At 37.1% G+C, this 13,344-nt stretch overlaps 2 protein-coding genes across 4 annotated transcripts; one reads left to right on the top strand and one right to left on the bottom strand.

Annotated features, from left to right (window-relative positions):
- Nucleotides 1–2,404: 2,404 nt before the first annotated feature.
- On the bottom strand, nt 2,405–6,903 carry LOC113749256 (glutamate receptor 2.7-like). The gene is made up of 5 exons (XM_027292944.1): nt 6,621–6,903; nt 4,507–5,825; nt 4,029–4,344; nt 3,432–3,829; nt 2,405–2,992 (listed from the first exon to the last, which is right to left on the bottom strand). The coding sequence occupies exons 1-5, from the start codon at nt 6,901–6,903 to the stop codon at nt 2,531–2,533; spliced, it is 2,778 nt and encodes a 925-aa protein (XP_027148745.1). The 3' UTR covers nt 2,405–2,530.
- Nucleotides 6,904–8,918: 2,015 nt separating this feature from the next.
- Nucleotides 8,919–12,784, top strand: LOC113749580 (protein DCL, chloroplastic). 3 transcript variants are annotated; one of them, XM_027293366.1, is made up of 4 exons: nt 8,919–9,474; nt 10,527–10,641; nt 11,757–11,935; nt 12,684–12,784. In XM_027293366.1, exons 1-3 carry the CDS (start codon nt 9,086–9,088, stop codon nt 11,931–11,933), a joined length of 681 nt encoding a protein of 226 aa, XP_027149167.1. In that variant the 5' UTR covers nt 8,919–9,085; the 3' UTR covers nt 11,934–11,935; nt 12,684–12,784. The 3 variants fall into 3 exon arrangements, with proteins under 3 accessions (XP_027149167.1, XP_027149168.1, XP_027149165.1); XM_027293367.1 differs by lacking the exon at nt 12,684–12,784 and adding an exon at nt 12,433–12,675; XM_027293364.1 differs by lacking the exon at nt 12,684–12,784 and having other exon boundaries at nt 8,920–9,474; nt 11,757–12,197.
- The last annotated feature ends 560 nt before the right edge of the window (nt 12,785–13,344 follow it).

Raw genomic sequence — 13,344 nt, 5'->3', positions numbered from 1 at the left:
TCTTTTTTTCCCCTTGTTGCCTTGAATTATCATAACAAGGAAAGATGAAATTCTAATTATTTGAAGGTCTCTGACCTTCGTACTAGAACTTGGTTGGTTGTGGGGTACTAGCACTTGATGGTTTGTGGATTGTGTTCTTTTGTTGCTTTTGTCATTAATTTTCGGATCTGTGTTTCACTTTTAGGTTGATATTGTTTTTGCAGCATGCTTTAATTTAGAGGTCATGCCAAAGATCAAATCTTATCATTAGGGTATTCTATTCTGATGCCAATTTTATCACTGGCTTTGTTTTCCAATGCCAAGACCGAGTTTTTATTACTTGGACATAATTTTGGCTCCTGCCATGCTTACACTTCTGGCATCCTTAGTTGTTTAGCAGGCTATTTACTCTGGAAACCTCTCTACTTGGTCTTAATTTATGTAATATTACCTTTTCTTTCCGAGGAGGGTAACGTTTTTATATTGAAATTTACTACACTTTGGTCAGTTCAAGGCCTAATACTGTGCTTCCTTTCCCTTTGATGCACAAATTTGATAACTTTTTTGGGTAACATTGAATTTTGAGTCTGCAAGGAAGTTTGATAAGCAGCAGGAAGGAAAATTAGCAGAAAGTTTAAATCTTGATGGGTCTAAGGGGGGTGCTGCTTAAAACATTTGGACCGACGAATGGACTGGCGAAGGTAAGGCCTTGGATCAACCTAAATAACATAAATTTTCTTTTGTTTACTGCATTTGTGGAGCTCTGCTATTCATCCAACGATTTTGCTCTAAATTACTGCAACATTTATAAATTTTCTTCTTCCCTCACTTAATAGTGTGGAAACAAAGAGCAAGTCTTGAAGGATCTGATTGGCGAACTATGAACTGGAAGTTCTTGTTCGCATCCCGTCTTTTTCCTGACATTTAAAGAAGCTGCTAGAACGAGTATTCTCTCAAAACGTTGGATAGATCTGTGGATGCGCGTTCCTTGGCTTGATTTTGATGCTTCTGTAGTGTTAGACAAGTTGACAGCCCTAGCTGATACATCAAACCATAGCAGGTTCCGCGAAAGGGAAAGGTGCAAGTATGTTTAATGGGTAGACAATGTACTGCAACCATCCAAAGCCTTGACACTGGATGAATTTAGGGTTTTTTTTTTTTAAATTTGGACAAGTCTTCTCAAGTTGAGATTGACAAATGGATTCAGGATGCACTTGAAAGGAGAGAGCAAAGGCTAGAATTGAACTTGTTAGAGAACGGCGAGAATTTATGTGTTCCCTCAAATGGTTATACGTTTTGGCTTGGATCCCTCGGCCTGAGCAGTCATCCTCATGAAGTGGTTGATTTTAAGCCACTCAGAACACTGAAATTTGATTAATGTTTATGTGACTAGGGAAGTTCTTGAATTCTTCTTGCACGGGAGCATGGTTTGAAGACTCGGCTGAGACCGTGACGACACGATACCGAGATATTCAACTCGTCGAGACGTTGTCGTGAAGGGTTAAAACGGTCGAGTCACACCGACTCATTCCGAATCATCTCGAGTCAACTCGAATTTTTATGATTTTTACTAATTTTTTAATTATTTTTGTTTATCATATATTTTACAATTTTTAGCATATTAAATATTTCAAAAATTCACATCTTGTCGAGATCGCGATCGATATGTCGAGACCGATGTGTAACGGTTCAGACCGCAACCGTGACTTTGAACCATGCACGGGAGCCCATTTCTCGAGCGTCTACAAGTGCATGGCTCTCAAGTTTTGACAAGTCTTCATGTCTCAGCATTGAAGAATTTGGAGGTGACCTTCCGTTTCCATTTAGAAACCCTCACTTTCTGTGATACGAACCTAATCTCACTTAAAATTACTAAAGCAGAAACTCTAGTGCTTGCTAATGTCCCAATGCTTGTGGATGTTTTGGTTTCTGGGAGATCCAATTACTTAGTCAAGGATTTTATCTCTTGGCTCTCATGTTGCCCGATGACACTTGAGGTTATTGTCTCACAAAAATCATCTGTGAAGTTATGACCATATATTGTTGATAATTCTTTCGCTTAGCAAAGTTCTAGAAAATGATAGCAGATGGTTTACATACCAGCCAGTCTTGATATAGTCTAGAAAGTTCACGTATGTCTTTCCATTATGGAATAGATTTTGGATACTTTGAAAATAGGCGAAACTCAGGGGGAAAAAAAAAAAGAAAAGAAAGAGATAGAAATATTAATGTCATTCCTCTTGGCTGACTGCTTGCTTTACTGATGTGAAACGATAAACATGGCCATAACCTTTGTTTTGATTGTGAATTTAAATGGCACTTGTCCAGTTCACATTGTCAAAGATCCAAAACAAAAAAAATATATATGTTGGTAACAAATAAAGGAGTAGCATTAACATTTTTCAAGAAAAACAAAAGTCCTCCTTCAGATTCCTATCCTTTTTTTAATTAATAAAGACGTCTATACATTTCATACAACAGTATTTATCATAAATTGGATGATCTGAAACAAAGAAATTGTGAACTCTACACATAATTAGGAGGAAAGAACTTAACTGAGAACGTTGGTTGCTAGCTCAATGGCCCTCAAATCTGGCTCCAGTTCATTACGATGCATATTTATTTCGTTATTCGGTCTCTGAATAATTGGGGTTTTCCTCAAAAGGGTTGTCCCAGATTTTGTGAAAGCTCGTGCAAGAAGCAGTGACGCCCATCGAAGGACTCTTCCGTTTATAAAGCCATGATTGTCCAAGTGCTTTTTCAGTAGGCGGAGGATTGCGTTCAGAGATGCAAGTGCAAGAAGGCCGCCCGAAACTAGGAAAAGAACAAAGAAAGGTTCAGTGCCTACTCCATCAGGGCCTTGGCCTTGATCGTGATCCCCTCCCGTGGATGAAGAAGAGCATGTTGAAAACGAAAGCATGTGTTTCTCCAATTCATCTATGGTTCCCGTCTGCGTTACTTTTAAAATGGCCTCTGAAATATCAGCAGCCAAAGGAGAACCCTTTTGAAAGACCTGAGAGACAAAAACGAGGAAATTGTAAATGAGCCCAGCTTAGAGCAGAAGATATACAGGTCAAACACAAATTAAAGGGGCAACAAAAGAGAATCAATACATAGAAAATATTAAATAAACAGAACCATTATTCTTCTGTTTATCAGTAGAAAATGTGTCAAGATTGAATGATCATGTCATGCTTGATAGTAAGTGCAGTTTATTTTTTTTTTCCCTTTCAAGACACATAGTGGGTGATGGAGCTCGATCTTTAGCAGATGGCCTAGAAAAGAGCTTATTAACCTGTCTGGCATATTATTATCATCAACAAATTTCTCATCGCCAGTGTATTAGTAAGGATCAATAAATTAAGTCCATCATGTAGAAGCAGAATTGAACCAACTAATATTACGAAATGACATGTGTCAAGACTCAAGACTGGATTAAAGTTCGGTCTTACAAATCCAAAGCCACCGAGTTTGATGCTGGGGCCTGCCACTGTATAGCCTTTGCAGTGTTTGGCTAGGAAGATTTTGGCATGTGGGGCAACAAAAAAGGCTGCTTTTATCTCTCCGCTTTCAAATTTTCCAGGATATTCACTTAAGGACCCAATTTTCCTGATATTTTCAGGCCTAAAGTGGAGAGCATCGATCAGGAAACGAACAATGAAAGAATTCCCATTGCACCCGACAGGTGCATTTGTGGCTAATAGATAATCGATGTCTCCAATAGATGGTTTGTTCCTCGGACTAGTCATCAAGGTAGTAACCGATGCAGTAAAACATGCTGTCACAACCAGAGTGACAAATAACCATGTCTGCAGCACCAGGCGCGATAAATTGCTCCTGATAGTTTCTCCTGTAAATGATCATTTGCCAAATAAACGTCAATAAACCATTCTGTCTTGTCTTAATGATCTAAAATCCGTGTAGAAATCTCCCCATCAAAGTTTAAGTGAAATTTGTGAAGCCTCAAGGAAAATATGTCTCAAATTAAAGATAAATGACATTGAATAGTCCTCCAAATGGGAGATATTTTCAAGTAGGAATCAACTTACTATTAGCAAAAGATAGAACGGTAACAGAATACCAGAGCATGGTCCTAATATTTTGAGGGAACGTTCCTCCAAAATCTGGATTCTCATTTGCATGTTCGTTTAACCAAATTGTCACCCCTGTGTACATGGTCATTGCAGCCATAATCGTCCACATGCTCAACTTGAATGCTTTTAGAACAAGAATTTTCGTCGCTATAGTGTCTGGTTTTACAGCGACCACCATGACAAGGCCAGAATCCAAATAGGGCTGGGAGAAGTCTGCAATCTCATATCGGTTCGCCATTATTTCTATGTCACCTATTGCTGCATAAAAGCTCTTTATAGCCAAATAACTATATTAGTGTCCATCCGTTTGAACACTTTCTCATTCTTTTTCTACTATTTAATGTCTATATATTCAATGGAAAAATACTAAAGGTAGACTGTACTCAATCCACAGTTACATGGTCAGACTGAACTATTTTGGTTAGAGCAGTACCTTATTGTGGACTTCATCCACCATTTGATCATACGAACTGCTATATGGGACTAGCACATAATGCAAGTGGTAAGGTAAGCGCTTGACTACAGCTTCGAACACTTGGATGGTAAATCCAGTGATGGTTGTTTCATTGCTAAGCTGGTCAAAAGTAACATTCACAAACTGTTTAAATGCACCTTTTGCGGGGACTCCAATTCTCAAAGGTTTTGCAGTGCTACCCAATTCCATTCCCTTGGGAACTGTCAACTGACCACCTGGCCAAATAATTGTACCCAAATCCCACGTTTTGGCATATTCATGTCCAATTCTAATCTTCGTTCCATCACCTTTAATCCGGTCCTCCGACAAACCAAATTCATCAGGTGACCATATTGCTATCTCTTGGTAGCTTTTACCAATCACATTCACTAATTGATAGACAGGCTTCTGCAATAAAGCACCATTCTTGAAGCTTACTATTCCACTCAGACCCTCAAAATTACTAGATAAAATGGAATTACCTAAATTAGTAGAATTTTGTAGTCCATTTTTTTCTGATTTTTGTATTGCCTTGGCAAGTGCCCATGTTGCATCGTAAGCTTGAAGAGCGTATATGCTTGGACTAGAATACTTTTCTTCATCAGGATATTCTGATCCATAGCTTCTTCTAAACCTCAGCTCGAATGTTCGAAAAGAATCACTAGTGTCCAAATACTTGGTTTTCAATCCAATTACACCTTGCATATGATTGAGCAACACCGATGACTGAACGGAGTCAAGAAGGTTCGCCACATCAGACATCACAATCCATACATAACCCTTGTTCATCATGCCCAATTTTTTAGCCTTCTCAAAAAGCATCACTGCAAAGTCTAGAGAAGCCTGTAAGACAGTAAAGACCTTGATGTTCTTGGTTCTGAGCTTGCTCAGCTCCTCCTCAATGAATTTTTGTGGGTTTGTCTGAGAAACTACGCGAGGGAAAGCTGAATAATATTCCAAGCCGGCCTCTACGGCCCAGAGCGAGTCAGCGAGGTGAGTGATGAGCCCGGAATCTGCAGAAAAGCTGTTGCTATGTTCATAAACTGCAATCACCCTCCGCCACCTGAACTGGCCAACTATGGCAGCAATTCCTTGCATTTGGAGAGTAGTATCAGTAGTCATCCTGATGAAGGATGGAGGCTGAGAAGGTAGGAAGGGTGGAGAGGTGGCAGTCGGAACTGTGGAAATGACGGGGATGTCTTTGGCGACTTTGTCAAAATCCCAAAGCAGAGTTGCTTCTTGCAAGGTCAGCTGTCCAATTATGACTTGCGCTTGCTTCTTGTTTACAAGCTCAGTCACTAGATACCAGGAAAAAAAAAAAATCACATGGCAAGGCAGGTAAGCTTAGTATTTCACTTTTGGAGATTATTAGTTTCTGGCTACATTAAAAAAATTACCTCAAAGTAGATCACATAAATGTTCATCGCGTTCTAGTTGCCTACATGTCGAATTCTATATAGCTTCCTCCCTTTTTGAAACTAGTAAATAGTAATTTGCTAGTATATGTATAGCTTCCTCCCTTTTGAAACTAGTTGCCATTTCTTTCGAATTACTTTCCCGTTTTTAGAAACCCTTGGTTAAGGGCATGCAGCCCGGTGCTTAATTTGTTGCCGACTGGTGCTCATCATGTTAGCTACTATTTGTAAATCAAAACGTAAAATGGTAGTCAACTCTTTCATTTGGTTGGTGTGAATGTCGCAGTTTGAATTTTTATTTTTACAGTAATTGTTGGATGAAATGCCAACATTATCTTTCCAAAGTCCAAATGCAATTTAGACTTGAAAGAAGTAGTTCTATTGTTTTGCCATTAAAAAAAAAAAAAAAACTGTAGAAATAATTATTGGATTGTACGTTGCAATATAATTTGCCCTTTCATTTCAGGTCTGAATTAACAATTGGTAGTCTCCACTTCTTAGCACCATCTATAACTAATCTTGCAAGATTTCAGGCAACAAAACTAAATTTGCTGCTGCATGAGTGCCAAACTCTTTACCAAGCCGACGAGTTCATATGGACATGGTGAGGAGGAAAAGTTTTATGTATTTGCCTATGGTGTGTCCGATGATTATAAGAGTTGGGGAGAGGAAACTCACCAGCAGAAACCACTCGAGCTGAGTTCCCTTTTGAATCTTGAGAATGCAAGGCCAGATTTGAACAATGTGACCAGCGATTGAAATCATGGACAGCCATCGTCACCGCTATTGCTTGCTCCTTTCCCACACGAGAGCTCTGATCGAATATCCCACCAATACTCCCCATTACAGCCCGTTGGTTCATGGGACAATATTGGATGCTTTTCTCATCAGCTGTTGCTTTTGATTCACGTATTAGGGTCGCAAAGAAGCCCAGAAAGAATATGATGGCAAGACATCTCATTTTGCTATCAGAAAACGAACCACAACCATCAAGAGAGATGATGATCCAGCGAGCAGTTGACCAAATAGCCTAGATATAGAGTCGTCTGCCCTTCTCTTTTTCTTTTTTTTAAAGACTTTTGCATACTTGAAGTCTAATATAACACGCTAATTTGCAGCTAGTTCAAACATATTGAAATTAACTCGTCGATCCTGATAATGACACACCTCCCCCTCCTTACAACTCAAGGAATCTTTGTGGAAGTTCCTACAGATTTTCAGCTTAATTGCCGCTCAAGATACTACTACATAAATAAAAGGTCAATCCTCACTCTCTCCATCCAGAAGGCGGCTGCAAGCCTACAATAAACAAGCAAGAATAAGGAAAAAAAAGACGTAAGAATGGAGTGGTTAATTATGCTATTTAGAAATATTCAGTACGATTTGGAAGAGCCTTGACACCCAAAATTTTGAAATCCCAAATTTAGATTATGATTGTGTCTCATAACTTTTTCAATTACCTGGTTTCTATACTCATAAGGAATAAATATGCTGTAGATTAAGTTTTATGATATATGTTTTGAGTTCACCGATAATACTAATATTTCTTGCTCAATACTTTAGGAAGAATCAATTTTAAGGTCTCATGAGTTAGAGTGCGTTTGATAAAAATGAAATTTGAAAATTGAAATCTAAAATCTAAAGTCTAAATCCATTAAGTTATTCAATTGTTAAGTATTAAATTTAGTACATTTGAGTCTACACCACATTCAGTAATAAGTGAACAGTTTATCACTTATTTTTTAGAACAAATTTTGTTTAGGAAATTCAGTGCCACTTAATTAATTCAGATGTTCACTTTTTAGTTATCAAATACGTTTGACCATGTTAAGATCTGAATCCATTAAATTTAAATATTGAATTGAGTTATCACACAAGGCCTTACTCGTGCTATTGAGTTTAGCTTTAGAACGAGGCTTTGACCACGAAATATTTCTTTGGATGTTTTTCTTGCTATTGCTTTGCATACGAAATCTTTCTTTGGATTTGTTTTTCTTGCTATTGCTTTGCATTTATTTGTTCCATGTATACAAAGAGTCGTTGTAAGTTTAACAGCTGAGAAGCTGACTTTCTCGTGTATTAATACTTCACTCTTACCAAATTAGTCAGTCAAAAAATGAAGGTTATATAATTATAACATCATGAATTTGTATAATAAAAAAAAAATTTGATTTAGCTTCTTCTTATGTCAAAGTTTTATCTTAGTGTCATCCCTTCTACAACGGATCAAATTGATAGGCTTTTATCAATGGATGGACCAAAACTAAACTAGAATAAGACATTTTAGGGTTTCGATTAACATGGTCTCGAATTGAAAACATTAAAGATGGTCTCAATTCACAAATTCCTACATCTCATAACAAATTAAGTTGTTTGGATTGTAAGTTATTCGAGATATTTTTACTGTAGCACTTTTTGTGATGTGATGTATGTGAAATGAAAAGGTAATTGGAAAGGTAAAAAGGTGTATTGAAAATTGTAATGATGCTGTAAGCAAATATATTTGGGGAAATAAAGGCCAATCCAAACAAACCGTGTGAGGATGTTGAGAGCTTGAACACTAGTCGTGTTACTCTCTACTTGTTTTGCGGCCTAATTTAGGTTTATAGTTAGATTTTCTTAAGTACCGAAATTTACAATTTATTATCAAAGTTTGAACGCAATAAAACTTGTGCCAACCCCGATTCTTCAACATGGTGCAGCGAAATTTTTTAAATTAAATAATTTTCTTAAGAAAAATTAACACTAACAAGAATTGATTATTAAACATCTGGCAATCTTCTTTTGTGTTGTTTAGCAATAACAATTTCTTAAATGACACAAACACAACTGCTAATTAATACGGATATCCATATGATACCCGAATCCACAATGACCCATGAGTGTACAGAAAGTAATAGGCCAACCAACCAAGTCCCAACCCGAAAATCTCCACTTTATCCGAATGAATATCCAAGCCCGCCAACACAGCTTACTAGCTTAGCTTAGCTCAGCTTGCTTTTTCTTCTGCTACCCTTCCTTCTATCCTTCATACATTCCCTTGGGACCGCCCACACACGGCAACCTCCATGGATGATCTTGAAGCTAAACAATAATAACGATTCATCCATCAATTACATATATTTTTTTAAAAAAATTAAACAATGATAATGGCTTCAATTTCTTCCTCAAAATTTATGAACTCTTCCCCTTTTCATAGTAGTAATTCTATCTCATCCAACTTGCTTTTATCTCCTCCTTCTTTATCCTTCCAATTATACCCTTATAACCGCTCTCAATTGCGCCGTTATGCTGCCGTTAGAACCACTAGCTCAGAAGGTCGGGGCTCCGACTCGTTCGGTGCGGAGTTGTTGAGAAAGCCGGTGGTTTCTCCGGCGGTTGTGTCGGAGGGGGAAGATTCCGTCGTGGAGGAGGATGACAAGTACAGGAGTGGTGGTGAGGAGGTGGAAGCGTGGGTGGATTGGGAGGACCAGATTTTGCAGGATACAGTTCCCCTTGTTAACTTTGTCAGGATGATTCTTCATTCCGGAAAGTAGGCTCTCCATTTTCGTACTTTAATTATGTAATTTGCATTTTTTCCCCAGCTTATTGCTTCTATTTTTTTTTGTAAAATTGTAACATTTTTCAATCGAATTTAGCGATGTTACCAGTACTATGCTTGCATTTCTAGGGAGAAAGCTGAATGAAGTCATTGGTAATTTAGTAAAGCTGTGTTTGGTTCTCCAGCAAAATGCGGATTGCTATTCTATTCAAATTCAACTAGTTTTCCGTAAGCTGCACTTCCAATATCGAATAATAGAAAACCATACACAGCTTAAGGATAGAGATTGTTTTCTGTTGAGTTTGGTGAGATCAAGTTCTCAGACTTTCTTTTTACAGGATCAAATGCTTCATTTTGTCTTTTGAATCGGTTAAGAGAAGATGAAACGAGGCAAATTTGAGAATTTCGGCTCCAAGGCCCATCCTTTTTCACACTCTATGTTTGGAATAACTGTTTGTGGTTGATTAGCATGGTGTTTTACTGTCCATTTGAATGTTATGCATTTTGTTAATTAGCTGGTTCGTCAAGTTGATGCATTAGCTGAGTGGAAATGTTAGTGTCAATTGCAGACGGATTTCAGAGTGTTCTTGGAGCTTCTAGACAAAATTTAGGGTAATACTTTTGGCGCACATTCTATTACTCCATGTCTAGTTTTTAGTGATAATTTTGCTCTCCTATCATTTTCGTTAAACTTCTTGCACCAATGCTAACATCATTTTTGAAGTTTTAGTTTTGGTATAAATTGTTTGGAAATGTTTGGTGAAACGAGCACTATATCAGTGCAGGCAAGAAACACATTATTTCTCATAAAAATCGGTGTAGGTTCGGTACTTATGTCTTAAAAGTTGGGGGTGAGCTGCATCTACCAAACCTCTTCACTCCCAATTGCATTGTTCTGTTCACTCAAAAATAATAATTGCAATATAATATGGTTGTCTGCATACCACCTCCTGCTTTCTTCATGAATATGTGAAAGAAAATTATGATATTTGTTGTTACTTTTGGCCGTAGATCACTTTTTCTGATTTTCTTTCTAATTACAGGTATGAAAGTGGGGATAGGCTAAGTCCTGAGCATGAGAGAACAATCCTGGAAAGGGTGCTTCCATATCATCCACAATGTGAAAAGAAAATTGGAAGTGGAGTAGATTATATCACGGTCTCTCTCATTCTCAAAACTTCCCTTACTTATTAGATTTATTGAATAAGTCTAGTTCTGGTCTTCCATGCTAGTCACTGTTGTTTTTTATGCGAGTACAGAAATAGAACACTTTTTCCATTCTCAAGTTAAAATTTCTTGGACATATTTTGATGCCCTGGTTGACCAGTTTACATGGCAATGGGTGCATACAACTTGACTGAACTAAACTAAAACCTTATCCCAGAATATTTCGGGTTGACTCTGTAAAACCTTTTTCTTAGCTTTATCTTGTGACTGGTAGTTGAAAGTATACATGATAGCATTCCATACAGATGCTTCGAACAAAAAAAGAAAAAAATCTGTTACAGATATGAGCTGACTGTTCGTATTGCACCACCACTGACTTGACAAATGATATTTACCCCTACCATTTCATTCACTTCTGCCAATGTTTTAGAGATACTTGAAGGATTTTTCTTTTTTTTCTTTTGGAACTACAATCCATGCTTTAGCTTGAAGTGGAAGTTTAGAGATTATCAACTCATTTGACCATAGGTTGGAGGAGACATGTTCTATGGTTTGCTCGAGTGAAGTTCTTCAGCTATTGGTCCACTTTAACTGTTTGTCAAAATTGCTACTTAGTGTATATCAGTTTGCAAAAAGTAATTATGGAGTTTTAGAAAATAATATGAATGTTGCCTGTGTAATGGCTTCTGTGAACTCTGTGATTGAGATCATGTAAAATCCTATGTATAATTTAACTGCATGCATCTTGAGCATATTATCATTATAACCACGCATCAAGATCTTCTTATCTCTCCTTGTTCTTCTTGGTGACAACACAAGCAAAGAATCTTAGAGATAAAAATAGGTCTAACAAACATGATCATTTTAGTTTGAGACAAAATGAAATACAGCTTCCCTTGTCTCTGGGTAAAATGTTTAGCTGTTGCTGCCACAACTCCTACATTATTAGTATTACTGGTATTATAACAAAGAATAAGTGCTGCCGCATGTGTTTTTTTACTGCTGAGTATATGCTGTTATTACTACTAATACCAAAAGTGCTATATACTGCATGTCACTTGGACAAAATTGATCGATGCTGCAATTTTATGTGTTCTGGTTGACAGATTGGCTATCATCCTGATTTCGATAGATCACGATGTTTATTCATAGTCCGAAAGGATGGAGAGCTGGTTGACTTTTCGTACTGGAAATGTATAAAGGGTTTGATCAGAAAAAATTATCCACTGTATGCAGACACTTTTATCATAAGACATTTTAAGAAGCCTAGGCGTAGTGATTGAAGGTAAACTTCTCAATTTGTTCAGAGTTAGAAATCTACCGTAAGGATACTTCCTGCCTATTGTTTAGTTTGTCTTTCACCTGCCTGAAAGATTTTTTGTGTTTGTTAGACGGTGTGAGTAGAAATTCTGGTGTTACAACTAGAGCATATTACTAGGACCTTTCTTTTGGTATGCAATACTGGTGTATATTTATTTCTTTCTTTTCAAGCCATGTGTTCCGTGATTCTGCAATACATGCACAGATAAACTTCCCTTTTTGGTTCAGTTGTGTATCCCGTATTACTTTATTTATTTATGTTATCAATGAAATGCAAGGAAGACAGATAAACTAGTTGTAAAGGTTATAATTCTCTGACTTTCTATTCTTATTGTGGTATTATTCTCAATTAGCTGATATTGTGCTCTTTCCTTGTAATCTTGAGAGTTTACTATGATTTGAAGGTTGTAGGATAATACTTCTCATTTTTGCACTTATAGTCATGCTTTTAAATTGCTACAGGAAGAAAAACCATGCATCATTCCTAGTTTCACTGGAAATTCTGAGTATATAAATAGAGATTCAAGGAAATATAACTGCAATTGTTGGAGCAAACGCCGCTCGAAACTTTCATATTACTTGTGCCGTTGTTAGCTGTCCCGCTAACTTGTGTCTTATGGAAAAAAGAAAGACATTCTTTTGGTTCTGCAAAGGCATCTGTTTGTAGTAGGGAGTTATGTCCATGATCCTGATATTTGATTTTGAAAATGTAGGTTAAACCTTTTCAGTGTGCTAATTTTGCACTGTTGACGCCATTAAGGGTATCAGACGTTTTACTGAATGGAACTAGTACCACTTTTTGTTTGGAGGAGAATACTAGCAGTCGTAAGGGCTATTATAGCTGATTCCATTATGCTGAAGTTGATTTGTGACTGAAATTTCATTTTTTTTTAATGGGTCGTTGACTATTTATTGAGTTTGTTAGCAATCTGGTGATGGCCACAAACATCAAAATCTAAATGTAAGTTGGTGACAGTGGGGTGATGATACAAACACCGAAATCAATCTGGTCCACGCACCTCGTTTTTATCATTTGGAGTACAATGGTGAATGCAGCACTGCTAATCTGATTAACATTTTTCTGTGATCCAGTTGTAGTAGGCGGACTTACAAGTGAATGATCATGCCATAGTTTGTTTCCTTTTGATGAATATGAACACAATGCTACCTTAAATGAGTTACTATCTTTAAACAACCTTTTGAAAATTGAATAAACTTTGGGTATTTGGGATTTGGGTATTACAGGTGCGAATTAAGCTCTTCAGTTAGTTTTCCTTCAAAAAAAACAAAAAAGGTTCTTCAGTTGGTAGTGGTGTTTCTAATTTCTTTATTTAAAGAGACAAGTTCTTAATAAACTCAAATATGACAATAGGA

Source organism: Coffea eugenioides, chromosome 10 (genome assembly GCF_003713205.1).
Source record: "Coffea eugenioides isolate CCC68of chromosome 10, Ceug_1.0, whole genome shotgun sequence".
Taxonomy (NCBI): Eukaryota; Viridiplantae; Streptophyta; class Magnoliopsida; order Gentianales; family Rubiaceae; genus Coffea; species Coffea eugenioides.
This window is presented reverse-complemented; position numbering and strand designations above follow the sequence as displayed.